The 21535-nt window shown below is 47.9% G+C and overlaps 1 protein-coding gene across 1 annotated transcript in view; it reads left to right on the forward strand.

Annotated features, from left to right (window-relative positions):
- The window catches only part of LOC134948686 (rab GTPase-activating protein 1), a 437656-nt gene that overhangs the window by 297009 nt on the left and 119112 nt on the right, over window positions 1-21535 (forward strand). Inside the window, exon 15 of the mRNA XM_063936842.1 lies at window positions 4810-4938. Within this exon, the coding sequence (XP_063792912.1) occupies window positions 4810-4938 (129 nt within the window). The remainder of the gene's footprint in view (window positions 1-4809; window positions 4939-21535) is intronic.

A 21535-nucleotide genomic window follows, 5' to 3' on the forward strand; every position in this document is an offset into this window, starting at 1 on the left:
AGTGGGGTCCTGTCCTCTATCAGAGCATTCCCTGTGTGTGTGCTGTGTGTCGGTACGTTTGTGTCGACATGTATGAGGAGAAAAATTATGTGGAGACGGAGCAGATTGCCTGTAATAGTGATGTCACCCCCTAGGGGGTCGACACCTGAGTGGATGAACTGTTGGAAGGAATTACGTAACAGTGTCAGCTCTGTATAAAAGACAGTGGTTGACATGAGACAGCCGGCTACTCAGCTTGTGCCTGTCCAGACGTCTCATAGGCCTTCAGGGGCTCTAAAGCGCCCGTTACCTCAGATGGCAGATATAGACGCCGACACGGATACTGACTCCAGTGTCGACGGTGAAGAGACAAATGTGACTTCCAGTAGGGCCACACGTTACATGATTGAGGCAATGAAAAATGTTATACACATTTCTGATAATACGAGTACCACCAAAAAGGGGTATTATGTTCGGTGAGGAAAAACTACCTGTAGTTTTCCTGAATCTGAGAAATTAAATGAGGTGTGTGATGATGCGTGGTTTTCCCCCGATAACAACTGATAATTTCTAAAATGTTATTGTCATTATATCCTTTCCCGCCAGAGGTTAGGGTGCGTTGGGAAACACCCCCTAGGGTGGATAAAGCGCTCACACGCTTGTAAGAACAAGGGCTCTACCCTCTCCTGAGATGGCCGCCCTTAAGGATCCTGCTGATAGAAAGCAGGAGGGCATCCTAAAAGGTATTTACACACATACTGGTGTTATACTGCGACCAGCAATCGCCTCAGCCTGGATGTGCAGTGCTGGGTTGGCGTGGTCGGATTCCCTGACTGAAAATATTGATACCTAGATAGGGACAGTATATTATTGCCTATAGAGCATTTAAAAGATGCATTTCTATATATGCGTGATGCACAGCGGAATATTTGCCGACTGGCATCAAGTCTAAGTGCGTTGTCCATTTCTACCAGTAGAGGGTTATGGACACGACAGTGGTCAGGTGATGCGGATTCCAAACGGCATTTGGAAGTATTGCCTTATTAAGGGGAGGAGTTATTTGGGGTCGGTCTTTCAGACCTGGTGGCCACGGCAACAGCTGGGAAATCCACGTTTGTACCCCAGGTCGCCTCTCAACATGAGAAGACGCCGTATTATCAGGCGCAGTCTTTTCGTGGGCAAGCGGGCAAAAGGTTCCTCATTTCTGCCCCGTGACAGAGGGAGAGGAAAAAGGCTGCAGAAATCAGCCAGTTCCCAGGAACAGAAACCCTCTCCCGCCTCTGCCAAGCCCTCAGTATGACGCTGGGGCTTTACAAGCAGAATCAGGCACGGTGGGGGCCCGTCTCAATGAATTTCAGCGCGCAGTGGGCTCACTCGCAAGTAGACCCCTGGATCCTTCAGGTGATATCTCAGGGGTACAAATTAGAATTCGAGACGTCTCCCCCTCGCCGTTTCCTAAAGTCGGCTTTACCGATGTCTCCTTCTGACAGGGAGACAGTTTTGGAAGCCATTCACAAGCTGTATTCCCAGCAGGTGATAATCAAGGTACCCCTCCTGCAACAGGGAACGGGGTATTATTCCACACTGTTGTGGTACCGAAGCCGGACGGCTCGGTGAGACCGATTCTAAATCTAAAATCTTTGAACACTTACATACAGAGGTTCAAATTCAAGATTGAGTCACTCAGAGCAGTGATTGCGAACCTGGAAGAAGAGGACTACATGATGTCTCGGTACATCAAGGATGCTTACCTTCATGTCCCAATTTACCCTTCTCACCAAGGGTACCTCAGGTTTATGGTACAGAACTGTCACTATCAGTTTCAGACGCTGCCGTATGGATGGTCCACGGCACCCCGGGTCTTTACCAAGGTAATGGCCGAAATGATGATACTCCTTCAAAGGAAGGGAATTTTAGTTATCCCTTACTTGGACGATTCCCTGATAAGGGTAAGATCCAGGGAACAGTTGGAGGTCGGTGTAGCACTATCTCAGGTAGTGTTGCGGCAGCACGATTGGATTCTCAATATTCCAAAATCGCAGCTGATTCCGACGACTCGTCTTCTGTTCTTAGGGATGATCCTGGACACAGTTCAGAAAAAGGTGTTTCTCCCGGAGGAGAAAGTCAGGGAGTTATCCGAGCTAGTCGGGAACCTCCTATAACCGAGCCAAGTCTCAGTACATCAATGAGATGGTTCTGAAAAAAATGGTGGCTTCCTATGAAGCAATCCCATGCGGCAGATTCCACGCAAGAACTTTCCAGTGGGACCTGCTGGACAAATGGTCTGGGTCGCATCTTCAGATGCATCAGCGGATAACCCTGTCACCAAGCACAAGGGTGTCTCTCCTGTGGTGGTTGCAGAGTGCTCATCTTCTAGAGGGCCGCACATTCAGGACTGGGTCCTGGTGACCACGGATGCCAGCCTGCGAGGCTGGGGAGCAGTCACACAGGGAAGGAATTTCCAGAGCTTATGGTCAAGCCTGGAGACATCACTTCACATAAATATCCTGAAGCTAAGGGCCATTTACAATGCTCTAAGCTCAGCAAGACCTCTGCTTCAAGGTCACCCGGAGTTGATCCATTCGGACAACATCACGGCAGTCACCCACGTAAACAGACAGGGTGACACAGGAAGCAGAAGGGCAATGGCAGAAGCTGCAAGGATTCTTCGCTGGGCGGAAAATCATGTGATAGCACTGTCAGCAGTATTCATTCCGGGAGTGGACAACTGGGAAGCAGACTTCCTCAGCAGACACGACCTCCACCCGGGAGAGTGGGGACTTCACCCAGAAGTCTTCCACATGTTTATAAAACTCGACAAGTATTGCGCCAGGTCAAGGGACCCTCAGGCAATAGCTGTAGACGCTCTGGTAACACAGTGGGTGTACCAGTCAGTGTATGTGTTCCCTCCTCTGCCTCTCATAACCAAGGTACTGAGAATTATAAGATGGAGATGAGTAAGCACTATATTCGTGGCTCCGGATTGGCCAAGAAGGACTTGGTAACCGGAACTTCAAGAGATGCTCACGGAGGATCCGTGGCCTCTACCTCTAAGAAGGGACCTGCTCCAGCAAGGACCCTGTCTGTTCCAAGACTTACCGCGGCTGCGTTTAACGGCAGGGCGGTTGAACGCCGGATCCTGAAGGAAAAAGGCATTCCGGATGAAGTCATCCCTATCCTGATCAAAGCCAGGAAAGATATAACCGCAAAACATTATTACCGCATTTGGCGAAAATATGTTGCGTGGTGCGAGGCCAGTAAGGCCCCGACGGAGGAATTTTCAACTAGGTCGATTCCTACATTTCCTGCAAACAGGAGTGTCTATGGGCCTGAAATGGGGGTCCATTAAGGTTCAAATTTCGGCCCTGTCAATTTTCTTCCAAAAAGAACTAGCTTCAGTCCCTGAAGTTCAGACGTTTGTGAAAGGGGTACTGTATATACAGCCTCCTTTTGTGCCTCCAGTGGCACCTTGGGATCTAAATGTAGTTTTTGGGTTCCAAAAGTCACATTGGTTTGAACCACTTAAATATGTGGAGTTAAAATATCTCACATGGAAAGTGGTCATGCTGTTGGCCCTGGCCTGGGCCAGGTGCGTGTCAGAATTGGCGGCTTTATCCTGTAAAAGCCCTCATCTGATTTTCCATTCGGACAGGGCGGAATTGAGGACTTGTCCTGAGTTTCTCCCTAAGGTGGTTTTCAGCGTTTCACCTGAATCAACCTATTGTGGTGCCTGCGGCTACTAGGGACTTGGAGGACTCCAAGTTGCTAGACGTTGTCAGAGCCCTGGAAATATAGGTTTCCAGGACGGCTGGAGTCAGAAAATCTGACTCGTTGTTTATTCTGTATGCACCCAACAAGCTGGGTGCTCCTGCTTCTAAGCAGACTATTGCTCGTTGGATTTGTAGTACAATTCAGCTTGCACATTCTGTGGCAGGCCTGCCACAGCCAAAATCTGTAAAAGCCCATTCCACAAGGAAGGTGGGCTCATCTTGGGCGGCTGCCCGAGGGGTCTCGGCTTTACAACTTTGCCGAGCAGCTACTTGGTCAGGAGCAAATACGTTTGTAAAATTCTACAAATTTGATACCCTGGCTGAGGAGGACCGGGAGTTCTCTCATTTGGTGCTGCAGAGTCATCCGCACTCTCCCGCCCGTTTGGGAGCTTTGGTATAATCCCCATGGTCCCTACGGAGTCCCCAGCATCCACTTAGGACGTTAGAGAAAATAAGAATTTACTTACCGATATTTCTATTTCTCGTAGTCCGTAGTGGATGCTGGGCGCCCATCCCAAGTGCGGATTGTCTGCAATACTGGTACATAGTTATTGTTACCAAAAAATCGGGTTATTGCTGTAGTGAGCCATCTTTTCTAGAGGCTCCTCTGTTATCATGCTGTTAACTGGGTTCAGATCACAGGTTATACGGTGTGATTGGTGTGGCTGGTATGAGTCTTACCCGGGATTCAAAATCCTTCCTTATTGTGTACGCTCGTCCGGGCACAGTATCCTAACTGAGGCTTGGAGGAGGGTCATAGGGGGAGGAGCCAGTGCACACCAGGTAGTTCTAAAGCTTTACTTTTGTGCCCAGTCTCCTGCGGAGCCGCTATTCCCCATGGTCCTTACGGAGTCCCCAGCATCCACTACGGACTACGAGAAATAGAATTATCGGTAAGTAAATTCTTATTTTCATGAAGTGCTCTTTATTATAAATCCTGCATCTCGCAGTAATGTGTATTGTTTCATAACTTTGTGGCTTATGTTGGTGTTCTGTATTAGAACATTATGCACACATCACGCACAGCGAAGACACTTAACCAATATCATTTCTCCCCCAGACCTCGAAGGATGACCTCCTTCTTACAGATTTTGAGGGTGCTCTAAAATTCTTCCGCGTTCAGCTTCCAAAGCGCTATCGTTCTGAGGATAATGCTAAGAAGCTGATGGAGCTGGCTTGCAGCTTAAAGGTAACTCTCATGATCAATAGTTCTTTGACTTTTATTTGATGCTTCACAATGTGATTAAGGTAATAATAAGGACACATTTGATCATGAATTTCACATGGTGGAATATTTGGCGACATAGCAGAGTTTATTACAGTACCTTTGATACAATATACTGCTGTTTAACATCTCAGCTTGGAAATCTAATCCTTGGATCTGATTTTATTTCTTTTTAAATGCGTTCACGTATATGGCACTAACTTCCATCAATCTCTGTGGTGGATCTGCACTGGCTTCATGTGAACCACCCATGGCTGCTGTTAGTGTAATGTTAGGAGTACCTGTAGGAGATGATCAGGCTTTCCTGGTTGCTTAAACCTGTTAATGTTAGAAGTTCCTTGTTGTGCACAACCTCAGACTACAGATCTATTTATTAGATTCCCAATAATGCATTTTCTTAGAGGATTATAGTGTTCCAGATCAGTGCTTGTTATTACATCAGGTGCAGAGCTCTGTAAGAATCACAGCACAGCATGAGAACACAGCTAGACGTTTTAAATGTCGTTCTGTCTTTCATGGAAAAGAGCATCGCTGGTGTTAGGTCTTATTCTATATCTGTATATTCATAGCTCCACTGTCTCAATGCCCAGCCCTTACTATAAAAGCAAACTTTTTATTATTTTGGTATATGCCTTGCAAGTGTAGGGATCAATTCTGTTAGGTGCGACTTAGTGGCATCCATGAGTAATTGCAGCTATATGCCACCCTTATGGTACCGCTTGAGTCAGCAAGATGGGGCCGCGAGGGGGTTGAGCTGCTGGTCCATTGACTGTGTTTTCATGCCATTTCAGTGGCAAGTCACATCAAATTGAATTGACTCCTTAATGCCTTATTTATGCTCACTTGTAATACATTGTATTGAAGTACAGTAGTTGAGGGCTACCTGGACCTGTCACACATGGCCAAAGAAAATCATCATCAGTTTAGTAAATGCACAAAGCAACCAGTATCTTTATCATTTTCCCTTACCCACCATTGAAGCGCACATGGAAATAAGCTTTTGTGCTGTTATACCCCGTTCACATCTCCAATGCCGGATCCCACCCGGTATTGGAGACTCTCCTACCCCCTGGCTCACTGTCCGTCCCGGCAATATGCCGGGTTGGTTGCCATAGCGGCGGGGGAGCTGGGAGATGAGCTCATCTCCGCGCTGCCTCTCCCTTTCTAGTAAACTGGTCCCGGGTCGCATCGACCCGTGAATCCGTTTACGCAGCCACTGACCCGGTTTTCATCCCGGGAATAACACTGCTTATAACCTGGGATGAATTACTGGGTGAGGCGACCCGGAAATTTGGACTTGGCGCTTTCACACCGCACACTGACCCGTGTCGACCCGGCAATATGATGGGTCGATACCGGTTTATTTGTGCGATGTGAAAGGGGTATTATACACTCAGCGCTCCGGGCTGATTTCCTCCCTCACGTTCCGTTATCACCTGTGATATGGCACAATCTTGTATCCAAGCCTGTGAAGGTAAAGTGACACAGGTGTGGAGAGTATGCCACTGATTTAAAAGAGATAAAAAGTATATTCTGTATATTGTTGTATTAATGTGTCTGTGCTCTGCACTAGGGGTGGACATCTGTAACCTTTAATGTTGTCAGACAAGGAGTGATGGGGTTTTCTTTTCTTTTCCAATTCTATTCTTTGATGACTATGAAGACTGCTTTGTTCTGATGTTTGCTGATGTCATGGTTACGTACACCCCAAGGAGAAACTGGGTTTGCTGTATCAAGCAGTGAAAAGAAAGAAGTGGATCAGTGGAGAAGTTGCCCATATCATCCAATCAGCTGCTACTGTCTATCACTTATAAGAATGTATTTGATAAATGCTACCTCGATGTTGATTAGTTGCTATGGGCAACTTCTCCACTGGTCCACTTCTCTACTCCTTTTGCTGCTTGATACATCAACCCCCAAGTTTCCCAAGCAGAGGTCCTTTGTGCATGCATAAACTATATCTGTCCATTGCGCATGCACCTGAGCATACCATTAATGCTTCAAACCATCGGATAGTTTACAAACGACGGATACTGTACATGCTATCGATAGGCATATGCCGATGACTGGAGCAATTTTTTCCCACCCTTGCGATGGCCATTTGTATGGGCATTGAGCTTCCTCATTTTCAGCTGTAACCACATCATGGAAATTGTATGAGCCAGCTTGGCATTTACCACTTATTGCTGATTCTACATGACAAATAGAATCTAGGCAACCTTGAGGGGAAAATTGTAATGAAGGTACCGATGTGTCCTCATACTTCATTGCTGCAGTCACGCCAAACAGTCCCTCACGGCACGCCAGGTCCTATGCGAGACTGCTAACGTCGGGCATCTTTTTTTTGCCAAAAACGCATCTAAGTGGCAATGCAGTGTGGCTAGGACGCACCAGGAGACTCTGCTGATTTAATTTGATATGCGACACTTGTATACAGTATATGTGTGCAACAGAGTCTCTGAATCTGGGTCATTCCATGAAATATAGGATGCAGCATATGAAAATTAAATGTCACTAATACCCCTTCCTGACATCCTCCAAAATCCTGGGATTTTGCACATGAACGCGCATCAACTCGGGATTTTGGTATGCCTGAAAGGCACCAACCCGGGAATGTGGTCCCTGGTCGCCAACCCTGCAGTTGACCTTGGTTTTTACCTGGTCTTCCTTCCCGGGTTAAGTCTGAATGACGCAACCCGGGAATTTGCTCTCTGGATGCATGTAAACTGTTTTAATTGGCCAGGAAGGGCCTCCTGATACCTGCCGTTCTGATTATCATTATTATATTATATTATTTTCTCTGACGTCCTAGTGGATGCTGGGAACTCCGTAAGGACCATGGGGAATAGCGGCTCCGCAGGAGACAGGGCACATCTAAAGAAAGCTTTAGGATCACCTGGTGTGCACTGGCTCCTCCCCCTATGACCCTCCTCCAAGCCTCAGTTAGATTTTCTGTGCCCGACGAGAAGGGTGCACACTAGGGGCTCTCCTGAGCTCTTTGTGAAAGTTTTAGTTTAGGTTTATTATTTTCAGTGAGACCTGCTGGCAACAGGCTCACTGCATCGAGGGACTAAGGGGAGAAGAAGCGAACTCACCTGCGTGCAGAGTGGATTGGGCTTCTTAGGCTACTGGACATTAGCTCCAGAGGGACGATCACAGGTTCAGCCTGGATGGGTCACCGGAGCCGCGCCGCCGGCCCCCTTACAGAGCCAGAAGAGCGAAGAGGTCCGGAAAAATCGGCGGCAGAAGACTTTCCTGTCTTCAGATAAAGGTAGGCGCACAGCACCGCAGCTGTGCGCCATTGCTCTCAGCACACTTCACACTCCGGTCACTGAGGGTGCAGGGCGCTGGGGGGGCAGCGCCCTGAGACGCAATAAATCGATAGAAACCCTTTTATGGCTAAAATAAATGCATCACATATAACTCCTGGGCTATATGGATGCATTTAACCCCGGCCAAAACATACAAGAAAACGGATGATAGGCTCCGCCCCTTTCTCGGCGTCCTTATCTCCTCAGCACACTGGCGCCATTTTCCCTCACAGCTCAGTTGGAGGGAAGCTCCCTGGCTCTCCCCTGCAGTCACTACACTACAGAAAGGGGTTAAAAAAGAGAGGGGGGCACAAATTAGGCGCAGTATAAACAATACAGCAGCTATAAAGGGAAAAACACTTATATAAGGTTATCCCTGTATATATATAGCGCTCTGGTGTGTGCTGGCAAACTCTCCCTCTGTCTCCCCAAAGGGCTAGTGGGGTCCTGTCCTCTATCAGAGCATTCCCTGTGTGTGTGCTGTGTGTCGGTACGTTTGTGTCGACATGTATGAGGAGAAAAATGATGAGGAGACGGAGTAGAGTGTCTGTAATAGTGTTGTCACCCCCTGGGGGGTCGACACCTGAGTGGATGTACTGTTGAAATTGCGTGACAGTGTCAGCTTTGTATAAAAGACAGTGGTTGACATGAGACAGCCGGCTACTCAGCTTGTGCATGTCCAGACGTCTCATACAGGGGCTCTAAAGCGCCCGTTACCTCAGATACAGACGCCGACACGGATACTGACTCCTGTGTCGACGGTGAAGAGACAACCGTGATTTCCAATAGGGCCACACATTGCATGATTGAGGCAATGGAAAAAGTTTACACTCTTCTGATAATATAAATACCACCAAAAAAAAAAGGGGTATTATGTTTGGTGAGGAAAAACTTCCTGTAGTTTTCCTGAATCTGAGAAATAAAATGAGGTGTGTGATGATGCGTGGGTTTCCCCCCGATAACAATTGATAATTTCTAAAAAGTTATTGGCAGTATACCTTTTCCCGCCAGAGGTTAGGGTGCGTTGGGAAACACCCCCTAGGGGGGATAAGGCGCTCACACGCTTGTAAGAACAAGGGCTCTACCCTCTCTGGAGATGGCCGCCCTTAGGGATCCTGCTGATAGAAAGCAGGAGGGTATCCTAAAATGTATTTACACACATACTGGTGTTATACTGCGACCAGCAATCGACTCAGCCTGGATGTGCAGTGCTGGGTTGGCGTGGTCGGATTCCCTGACTGGAAATTTGATATCCTAGATAAGGACAGTATATTATTGCCTATAGAGCAATTAAAAGATGCATTTCTATATATGCATGATGCACAGCGGAATATTTGCCGACTGGCATCAAGTATAAGTGCGTTGTCCAATTATACCAGTAAAGTGGTCAGGTGATGCGGATTCCTAACGGCATTTGGAAGTATTGCCTTAACAAAAAAGGGGATGTACCCCAGGTCGCCTCTCAAAATAAGACGCCGTATTATCAGGCGCAGTCCTGGTTGGCAAGCGGACAAAAGGGTTCCTCTTTTCTGCTCGTGACAGAGGGAGAGGAAAATGGCTGCAGAGATCAGCCAGTTCCAAGGAACAGAAACTCTTTTCCGCCTCTGCCAAGCCCTCAGTATGACGCTAGGGCTTTACAAGTTCAGGCACGGTGGGGTCCCGTTCTCAATGAATTTCAGTGCGCAGTGGGCTCACTCGCAAGTAGACCCCTGGATCCTTCAGGTAATATTTCAGGGGTACAAATTGGAATTCGAGACGTATCCCACTCGCCGTTTCCAAAGGTCTGTTTTACCGACGTCTCCCGCTGACAGGGAGGCAGTTTTGGAAACCATTCACAAGCTGTATTCCCAGCAGGTGATAATCAAGATACCCCTCCTGCAACAGGGAACGGGGTATTATTCCACACTATTGTGGTACCGAAGCCAGACGGCTCGGTGAGACCGATTTTAAAATCTAAAATCTAAAATCTTTGAACACTTGCATACAGAGGTTCAAATTCAAAATTGAGTCACTCAGAGCAGTGATTGCAAACCTGGAAGAAGGGGACTACATGATGTCTCGGGACATCAAGGATGCTTACCTTCATGTCAAAATTTACCCTTCTCACCAAGGGTATTTCAGGTTATGGTACAGAACTGTCACTATCAGTTCGGACGCTGCCGTAGGGATGGTCCACGGCACCCCGGGTCTTTACCAAGGTAATGGCCGAAATGATATCCCTTCGAAGGAAGAAAATTTTAGTTATCCCTTACTTGGACGATTCCCTGATAAGGGTAAGATCCAGGGAACACTTGGAAGTCGGTGTAGCACTATCTCAGGTAGTGTTGCGGCAGCACGATTGGATTCTCAATATTCCAAAATCGCAGCTGGTTCCGACGACTTGTCTTCTGTTCCTAGGGATGATCCTGGACACAGTCCAGAAAGAAGGTGTTTCTCCCGGAGGAGAAAGCCAGGGAGTTATCCGAGCTAGTCAGGAACCTCCTAAAACCGAACCAAGTCTCAGTGCATCAATGCACAAGGGTTCTGGGTAAAAATGGTGGCTTCCTACGAAGCAATCCCATTCGGCAGATTCCACGCAAGACTTTCCAGTGGAACCTACTGGAAAAATGGTCCGGGTCGCATCTTCAGATGCTTCAGCGGATAACCCTGTCACCGGGGACAAGGGTATCCCTCCTGTGGTGGTTGCAGAGTGCTCATCTTCTAGAGGGCCGCAGATTCGGCATTCGGGACTGGGTCCTGGTGGCCACGGATGCCAGCCTGCGAGGCTGGGGAGCAGTCACACAGGGAAGGAATTTCCAGGGCTTATGGTCAAGCCTGGAGACATCTCTTCATATAAACATTCTGGAACTAAGGGCCATTTACAATGCCCTAAGTCAAGCGAAACCCCTGCTTCAGGGTCAGGCGGTATTGATCCAATCGGACAACATCACGTCAGTCGCCCACGTAAACAGACAGGGCGGCACGGGAAGCAGGGGGGCAATGGCAGAAGCTGCAAGGATTCTTCGCTGGGCGGAAGATCATGTGATAGCACTGTCAGCAGTGTTCATTCCGGGAGTGGACAACTGGGAAGCAGACTTCCTCAGCAGACACGATCTACACCCGGGAGAGTGGGGACTTCATCCAGAAGTCTTCCACATGATTGTGAACCGTTGGGAAAAACCAAAGGTGGATATGATGGCGTCCCGCCTCAACAAAAAACTGGACAGGTATTGCGCCAGGTCAAGAGACCCTCAGGCAATAGCTGTGGACGCTCTGGTAACACCGTGGGTGTTCCAGTCAGTGTATGTGTTCCCTCCTCTGCCTCTCATACCAAAAGTACTGAGAATTATACGGCAAAGGGGAGTAAGAACGATACTCGTGGCTCCGGTTTGGCCAAGAAGAACTTGGTATCCGGAACTTCAAGAGATGCTCACGGACGAACCGTGGCCTCTACCTCTAAGAAAGGACCTGCTCCAGCAGGGGCCTTGTTTGTTCCAAGACTTACCGCGGCTGCGTTTGACGGCTTGGTGGTTGAACGCCGGATCCTGAAGGAAAAAGGCATTCCAGATGAAGTCATCCCTACCCTGGTCAAGGCCAGGAAGGACGTAACCGCAAAACATTATCACCGCATTTGGCGAAAATATGTTGCGTGGTGGGAGGCCAAGAAGGCCCCTACAGAGGAATTTCAACTGGGTCGTTTCCTCCATTTCCTGCAAACAGGACTGTCTATGGGCCTAAAATTAGGGTCCATTAAGGTTCAATTTTCGGCCCTGTCGATTTTCTTCCAAAAGGAACTGGCTTCAGTGCCTGAAGTTCAGACATTTGTAAAAGGGGTACTGCATATACAGCCTCCTTTTGTGCCTCCAGTGGCACCTTGGGATCTCAATGTTGTGTTGAGTTTCCTAAAGTCACATTGGTTTGAACCACTCACCACTGTGGACTTAAAATATCTCACATGGAAGGTGACGATGCTGTTAGCCCTGGCTTCAGCCAGGCGTGTGTCAGAATTGGCGGCTTTATCATATAAAAGCCCTTATTTAATATTTCATTCTGACAGGGCAGAATTGAGGACTTGTCCTCAATTTCTACCTAAGGTGGTTTCTGCATTTCACATGAAGCAACCTATTGTGGTACCTGCGGCTACTAAGGACTTGGAGGATTCCAAGTTGCTTGACGTGGTCAGGGCCCTGTAAATATATGTTTCCAGGACGGCTGGAGTCAGAAAATCTGACTCGCTGTTTATCCTGTATGCACCCAACAAACTGGGTGCTCCTGCTTCTAAGCAGACGATTGCTCGTTGGATTTGTAGTACAATTCAGCTTGCACATTCTGTGGCAGGCCTGCCACAGCCAAAAATCTTAAAATGCCCACTCCACAAGGAAGGTGGGCTCATCTTGGGCAGCTGCCCGAGGGGTCTCGGCTTTACAACTTTGCCGAGCAGTTACTTGGTCAGGAGCAAATACGTTTGTAAAATTCTACAAATTTGATACCCTGGCTGAGGAGGACCTGGAGTTCTCTCATTCGGTGCTGCAGAGTCATCCGCACTCTCCCGCCCGTTTGGGAGCTTTGGTATAATCCCCATGGTCCTTACGGAGTTCCCAGCATCCACTAGGACGTCAGAGAAAATAAGAATTTACTTACCGATAATTCTATTTCTCGTAGTCCGTAGTGGATGCTGGGCGCCCATCCCAAGTGCGGATTGTCTGCAATACTGGTACATAATTATTGTTACCAAAAAATTCGGGTTATTGTTGTAGTGAGCCATCTTTTATAGAGGCTTCTCTATTATCATGCTGTTAACTGGGTTCAGATCACAAGTTGTACAGTGTGATTGGTGTGGCTGGTATGAGTCTTACCCGGGATTCAAAATCCTTCCTTATTGTGTACGCTCGTCCGGGCACAGTATCCTAACTGAGGCTTGGAGGAGGGTCATAGGGGGAGGAGCCAGTGCACACCAGGTGATCCTAAAGCTTTCTTTAGATGTGCCCTGTCTCCTGCGGAGCGCTATTCCCCATGGTCCTAGCATCCACTACGGACTACGAGAAATAGAATTATCGGTAAGTAAATTCTTATTTTATTATTATTATTATTATTATTATTATTATTATTATTATTATCATCTCATTATTGTGTGCCTGAAAACTGTCCCTTTAAAATGATGACACTGCCTTCAAAACTGGAAAAAACAGCTTATGTCTGATAGGGGCCAACCTAGGAATTTCCCGGATCTGTGGAGTAGTGTTGAAAGTGGGTTTCGAACAAAAAACCCCAGTTTTTTGCTGAAGAGAAAATCCCGGGTCTGAGCAGGGAAATTTCTGGGTCGTATGTCTGAAAGGGGTAATGACTCCTAACATTTTTGTATATTTATGCTGCTAAAAGATAGCAGTATATTGTGTTATAATTGAAAATTTATTTATTTACGCATACCAATTTTCCTGCGTTTGTAAACATTGAACATACCTTATATGGAAGATGTTCAAGTTGATGCAAAAATCGCTAATTTGAGTGTTTTTTTTATAAATGTATTTCATGTGGCCATCATCATCAGATTAAATATTTTATACATCTTCACAGCTAATCAGGAAGATAAACAGGCCTACATTAATTAATTCATGTGGATTCTACAGGTTTGAGTCATTTGGAACAGAGCACTGTGACTGTGAACAGAAATGTAACGTGTCTCACATTCGTATGTAACATGAGTCACTTGTCAGAATTTATTTTAAGTATAGTTTGGTTAACATTTAGTTTTTTGTTTGTGTGTCAATCATAAGTTTAGTGTCTTATAAGTGTATAGTATAACAATCATATTTTAAAAATTACTAGGAGAGCAGGTTTAAATAAATATGTAAGCCCCCTCAGTTCCTATCTCCATATAAACAATAAATGTTAACTACTGAGAGTGTACATTTTCTTCTGCTTAAAGACAATAATTAGGACTACTGTATCTACCCCATATAATGTCATATTTCTCTAACGTCCTAAGTGGATGCTGGGGACTCCGTAAGGACCATGGGGAATAGCGGCTCCGCAGGAGACTGGGCACAAAAGTAAAGCTTTAGAACTACCTGGTGTGCACTGGCTCCTCCCCCCATGACCCTCCTCCAAGCCTCAGTTAGATTTTTGTGCCCGAACGAGAAGGGTGCACACTAGGTGGCTCTCCTGAGCTGCTTAGTGAAAAGTTTAGTTTTAGGTTTTTTATTTTCAGTGAGACCTGCTGGCAACAGGCTCACTGCATCGAGGGACTAAGGGGAGAAGAAGCGAACTCACCTGCGTGCAGAGTGGATTGGGCTTCTTAGGCTACTGGACATTAGCTCCAGAGGGACGATCACAGGCCCAGCCATGGATGGGTCCCAGAGCCGCGCCGCCGGCCCCCTTACAGAGCCAGAAGACAGAAGAGGTCTGGAAAATCGGCGGCAGAAGACGTCCTGTCTTCACCAAGGTAGCGCACAGCACTGCAGCTGTGCGCCATTGCTCCTCAGCACACTTCACACTTCGGTCACTGAGGGTGCAGGGCGCTGGGGGGTGGGCGCCCTGAGCAGCAATAAAAACACCTTGGCTGGCGAAAATACATCACATATAGCCCCCAGGGCTATATGGATGAATTTTAACCCCTGCCAGAATCCATAAAAAAGCAGGAGAAAAGTCCGCGAAAAAGGGGCGGAGCCTATCTCCTCAGCACACTGGCGCCATTTTCCCTCACAGCTCAGTTGGAGAGAAGCTGCCCTGGCTCTCCCCTGCAGTCACTACACTACAGAAAGGGTTAAAAAAGAGAGGGGGGCACTAATTAGGCGCAGTATTAACAATACAGCAGCTATAAGGGGAAAAACACTTATATAAGGTTATCCCTGTATATATATATAGCGCTCTGGTGTGTGCTGGCAAACTCTCCCTCTGTCTCCCCAAAGGGCTAGTGGGGTCCTGTTCTCTATCAGAGCATTCCCTGTGTGTGTGCTGTGTGTCGGTACGTTTGTGTCGACATGTATGAGGAGAAAAATGATGTGGAGACGGAGCAGATTGCCTGTAATAGTGATGTCACCCCCTAGGGGGTCGACACCTGAGTGGATGAACTGTTGGAAGGAATTACGTGACAGTGTCAGCTCTGTATAAAAGACAGTGGTTGACATGAGACAGCCGGCTACTCAGCTTGTGCCTGTCCAGACGTCTCATAGGCCGTCAGGGGCTCTAAAGCGCCCGTTACCTCAGATGGCAGATATAGACGCCGACACGGATACTGACTCCAGTGTCGACGGTGAAGAGACAAATGTGACTTCCAGTAGGGCCACACGTTACATGATTGAGGCAATGAAAAATGTTTTACACATTTCTGATAATACGAGTACCACCAAAAAGGGGTATTATGTTCGGTGAGGAAAAACTACCTGTAGTTTTCCTGAATCTGAGAAATTAAATGAGGTGTGTGATGATGCGTGGGTTTCCCCCGATAACAACTGATAATTTCTAAAATGTTATTGGCATTATATCCTTTCCCGCCAGAGGTTAGGGTGCGTTGGGAAACACCCCCTAGGGTGGATAAAGCGCTCACACGCTTGTAAGAACAAGGGCTCTACCCTCTCCTGAGATGGCCGCCCTTAAGGATCCTGCTGATAGCAAGCAGGAGGGTATCCTAAAATGTATTTACACACATACTGGTGTTATACTGCGACCAGCAATCGCCTCAGCCTGGATGTGCAGTGCTGGGTTGGCGTGGTCGGATTCCCTGACTGAAAATATTGATACCCTAGATAGGGACAGTATATTATTGCCTATAGAGCATTTGAAAGATGCATTTCTATATATGCGTGATGCACAGCGGAATATTTGCCGACTGGCATCAAGTCTAAGTGCGTTGTCCATTTCTACCAGTAGAGGGTTATGGACACGACAGTGGTCAGGTGATGCGGATTCCAAACGGCATTTGGAAGTATTGCCTTATTAAGGGGAGGAGTTATTTGGGGTCGGTCTTTCAGACCTGGTGGCCACGGCAACAGCTGGGAAATCCACGTTTGTACCCCAGGTCGCCTCTCAACATGAGAAGACGCCGTATTATCAGGCGCAGTCTTTTCGTGGACAAGCGGGCAAAAGGTTCCTCATTTCTGCCCCGTGACAGAGGGAGAGGAAAAAGGCTGCAGAAATCAGCCAGTTCCCAGGAACAGAAACCCTCTCCCGCCTCTGCCAAGCCCTCAGTATGACGCTGGGGCTTTACAAGCAGAATCAGGCACGGTGGGGGGCCCGTCTCAATGAATTTCAGCGCGCAGTGGGCTCACTCGCAAGTAGACCCCTGGATCCTTCAGGTGATATCTCAGGGGTACAAATTGGAATTCGAGACGTCTCCCCCTCGCCGTTTCCTAAAGTCGGCTTTACCGATGTCTCCTTCTGACAGGGAGACAGTTTTGGAAGCCATTCACAAGCTGTATTCCCAGCAGGTGATAATCAAGGTACCCCTCCTGCAAACAGTTGGAGGTCGGTGTAGCACTATCTCAGGTAGTGTTGCGGCAGCACGATTGGATTCTCAATATTCCAAAATCGCAGCTGGTTCCGACGACTTGTCTTCTGTTCCTAGGGATGATCCTGGACACAGTCCAGAAAAAGGTGTTTCTCCCGGAGGAGAAAGCCAGGGAGTTATCCGAGCTAGTCAGGAACCTCCTAAAACCGAGCCAACTCTCAGTGCATCAATGCACAAGGGTTCTGGGTAAAATGGTGGCTTCCTACGAAGCAATCCCATTCGGCAGATTCCACGCAAGAACTTTCCAGTGGGACCTGCTGGACAAATGGTCCGGGTCGCATCTTCAGATGCATCAGCGGATAACCCTGTCACCAAGGACAAGGGTGTCCCTCCTGTGGTGGTTGCAGAGTGCTCATCTTCTAGAGGGCCGCAGATTCGGCATTCAGGACTGGGTCCTGGTGACCACGGATGCCAGCCTGCGAGGCTGGGGAGCAGTCACACAGGGAAGGAATTTCCAGGGCTTATGGTCAAGCCTGGAGACATCACTTCACATAAATATCCTGAAGCTAAGGGCCATTTACAATGCTCTAAGCTTAGCAAGACCTCTGCTTCAAGGTCAGCCGGTGTTGATCCAGTCGGACAACATCACGGCAGTCACCCACGTAAACAGACAGGGTGGCACAAGAAGCAGGAGGGCAATGGCAGAAGCTGCAAGGATTCTTCGCTGGGCGGAAAATCATGTGATAGCACTGTCAGCAGTATTCATTCCGGGAGTGGACAACTGGGAAGCAGACTTCCTCAGCAGACACGACCTCCACCCGGGAGAGTGGAGACTTCACCCAGAAGTCTTCCACATGATTATAAACCGTTGGGAAAAACTCGACAGGTATTGCGCCAGGTCAAGGGACCCTCAGGCAATAGCTGTAGACGCTCTGGTAACACCGTGGGTGTACCAGTCAGTGTATGTGTTCCCTCCTCTGCCTCTCATACCCAAGGTACTGAGATTGATAAGATGGAGAGGAGTAAGCACTATATTCCTGGCTCCGGATTGGCCAAGAAGGACTTGGTAACCGGAACTTCAAGAGATGCTCACGGAGGATCCGTGGCCTCTACCTCTAAGAAGGGACCTGCTCCAGCAAGGACCCTGTCTGTTCCAAGACTTACCGCGGCTGCGTTTGACGGCATGGCGGTTGAACGCCGGATCCTGAAGGAAAAAAGGCATTCCGGATGAAGTCATCCCTATCCTGATCAAAGCCAGGAAGGATGTAACCGCAAAACATTATCACCGCATTTGGCGAAAATATGTTGCGTGGTGCGAGGCCAGTAAGGCCCGACGGAGGAAATTCAACTGGGTCGATTCCTACATTTCCTGCAAACAGGAGTGTCTATGGGCCTGAAATTGGGGTCCATTAAGGTTCAAATTTCGGCCCTGTCAATTTTCTTCCAAAAAGAACTAGCTTCAGTCCCTGAAGTTCAGACGTTTGTAAAAGGGGTACTGCATATACAGCCTCCTTTTGTGCCTCCAGTGGCACTTTGGGATCTCAATGTAGTTTTTGGGTTCCAAAAGTCACATTGGTTTGAACCACTTAAATCTGTGGAGTTAAAATATCTCACATGGAAAGTGGTCATGCTGTTGGCCCTGGCCTGGGCCAGGCGCGTGTCAGAATTGGCGGCTTTATCCTGTAAAAGCCCTTATCTGATTTTCCATTCGCACAGGGCGGAATTGAGGACTCGTCCTCAGTTTCTCCCTAAGGTGGTTTCAGCGTTTCACCTGAACCAACCTATTGTGGTGCCTGCGGCTACTAGGGACTTGGAGGACTCCAAGTTGCTAGACGTTGTCAGGGCCCTGAAAATATATGTTTCCAGGACGGCTGGAGTCAGAAAATCTGACTCGCTGTTTATCCTGTATGCACCCAACAAGCTGGGTGCTCCTGCTTCTAAGCAGACTATTGCTCGTTGGATTTGTAGTACAATTCAGCTTGCACATTCTGTGGCAGGCCTGCCACAGCCAAAAATCTGTAAATGCCCACTCCACAAGGAAGGTGGGCTCATCTTGGGCGGCTGCCCGAGGGGTCTCGGCTTTACAACTTTGCCGAGCAGCTACTTGGTCAGGAGCAAATACGTTTGTAAAATTCTACAAAATTGATACCCTGGCTGAGGAGGACCTGGAGTTCTCTCATTTGGTGCTGCAGAGTCATCCGCACTCTCCCGCCCGTTTGGGAGCTTTGGTATAATCCCCATGGTCCTTACGGAGTCCCCAGCATCCACTTAGGACGTTAGAGAAAATAAGAATTTACTTACCGATAATTCTATTTCTCGTAGTCCGTAGTGGATGCTGGGCGCCCATCCCAAGTGCGGATTGTCTGCAATACTGGTACATAGTTATTGTTACCAAAAAATCGGGTTATTGCTGTAGTGAGCCATCTTTTCTAGAGGCTCCTCTGTTATCATGCTGTTAACTGGGTTTAGATCACGAGTTATACGGTGTGATTGGTGTGGCTGGTATGAGTCTTACCCGGGATTCAAAATCCTTCCTTATTGTGTACGCTCGTCCGGGCACAGTATCCTAACTGAGGCTTGGAGGAGGGTCATGGGGGGAGGAGCCAGTGCACACCAGGTAGTTCTAAAGCTTTACTTTTGTGCCCAGTCTCCTGCGGAGCCGCTATTCCCCATGGTCCTTACGGAGTCCCCAGCATCCACTACGGACTACGAGAAATAGAATTATCGGTAAGTAAATTCTTATTTTTTAAAATGTTGAACTTAAGCTTCATATTTGTGTGTGGTGCATTTAAAATTCTAAAAAATAACATGAAATGTAACGTGAGTCACATAGACTGATGCATCTGTATATGAAGTGCTACAGAGCAGCGCCCAAGTCTTTTTTTTTCCCCAAGTTCCGCGTGTCTCCATATACAGTCAACTAAGATGCATTATTCGTTAAAAAGATGTCCAACACTAACAGAGTTGCATGGTACCTGTCAACCAGGATGCTCAGCAGAGGAGCATTACTGGCTGTAAAGGTGAGTCACATGAGTGTATATGAGCCAGTCAGATGAAGCTCACTTGCACTAGCTGCTGATGTGTCTCATGACAGTCCCCCCTAGAAATTTAGGTTCATATTTCTCTAGCATCCATAAGGGTTATTGGGGACAGAAATAGTACGATAGGGGGGGTATAGACTGGTCCAAAGGAGCCAGTGCACTTTAGATTTCTTCAGCTGGGTGTGCTGGCTCCTCCCTCTATGCCTCCTCCTACAGGTCAGTTTAGAAAAAAGTGCCCTCAGGAGAGGATGCACACTCTGCAAGCTCCAGAGTTTTTCTTCAATTTCTTTTAAAGTTTTATTTCTTTCGGTATGCTGTTTGGGCAACAGCATACCTGCACCGTGGGAGTTAGGGGGAGGGGGGTGGGCGGTCACCGGCCTCTTGAGGTGCAGAGCTGCTTTCCCGCTGCAGGACCACCGTCCTGATGGGCTGTTTGTTCAGCGGGGCATGGCGTCTTGGCTGTCACAGCCGCAGCATGCCGCACACCCCTATCGCTGCCTGAAGGTGCTCATCGGTGGTGTGTACATGCCGGGACCCCACTAGGGGGGTCCCCCGGTTCACTGTGCGGCTGAAGCGCAGGTGAGGTGTACGGGTCCCTCCTGGGGGGTTCCGCTGTAGTCCCTGCGTGAGACTGGCTAAAATTGTACCAAGCATTTATGTGAGGCTACAAACATAGGGAGACATGGCCAGTATAAATATAAAACAGTGCCATGGTGGGGGGCGGAGCTACATGAGAGCGGGCTCAGCTGCATTTTGGCACCTTCCTCTGCATAGCAGCAGCAGCCTCAACTGCTCCTCCATAACAGCCCCTGGATCACTGGTACCGGGTGTAAAGGGGGAGAGCCGCTATTGTGTGCACAAGTAATATCCCTCTGAGGGATTTTTCATAATACAGTCTCACTGTTTACATATAAAACGCTGACAGCCTCACTGGGGCTGTGCAGCGCTGGTGTCCTCTCTCCTGTATCTCCTCTCACATGCAATAGGGCAGGCTTGTGTTGTATTTCAGGCTGTGTTGTATGTGTATTGTAATTGTTTTCTTATTCAATATGGTAAAACAGAAGTTATGCAGTGTTTGTAATGCTAGATTCTCTCCTAGTTCATCTGGCTCAATATCATGTGAGCAGTGTAGTCAGTCATCTCAGAATGCTGATAACAATGTGGGGGAGAGTCCAGAGCCCTCCTGGTTGGGGGCTATCAAAACTATGATGTCTGATATGTCATCTCAACTCACTGCAAATGCCAATAAGACTCAGAGACTGCAACAAGCAGTGGCAAGTCTAACTGCTACACATTACCCCCTGTCTGCAACAGGGGCACAAAAACTGCTCTACCTGCACTCCTATCAGATACTGATGATGATATACAGGATGATGAGGACAATTTGGACCCCATAAGTGGGGATTCCACCCCTACCCATGGTATTGAACCCCTCATATTGGCTATTCGGGCTGTGTTAAAGCTTCCCCTGGAGGATGCTATTACTCGGCAGTCCTTTTTCCTCCCTCAAGACAAACTGACAGTCACATTTCTGATTCCAAGGAATTGGATGACTTATTTAAAATAGCCTGGGAACATCCAGATAAAAAATATCAGGTGTCCAAACGGTTTTTGTATACATTTCCCCTTTGCCCCTGAAGGCACAAAATTCTGGGAAGAATCTACAGCAGTGGATGTCTCAGTCTCTCGCCCTTCTAAAAAGGCGGTACTTCCTGCTCCAGGCTCCTTTACGGTGAAGGACTCGGCATATAGGAAAATTGAGACCACTCTAAAATCTGCAGGTG

This window comes from Pseudophryne corroboree, chromosome 8 (genome assembly GCF_028390025.1).
Source record: "Pseudophryne corroboree isolate aPseCor3 chromosome 8, aPseCor3.hap2, whole genome shotgun sequence".
Lineage (NCBI taxonomy): Eukaryota > Metazoa > Chordata > Amphibia > Anura > Myobatrachidae > Pseudophryne > Pseudophryne corroboree.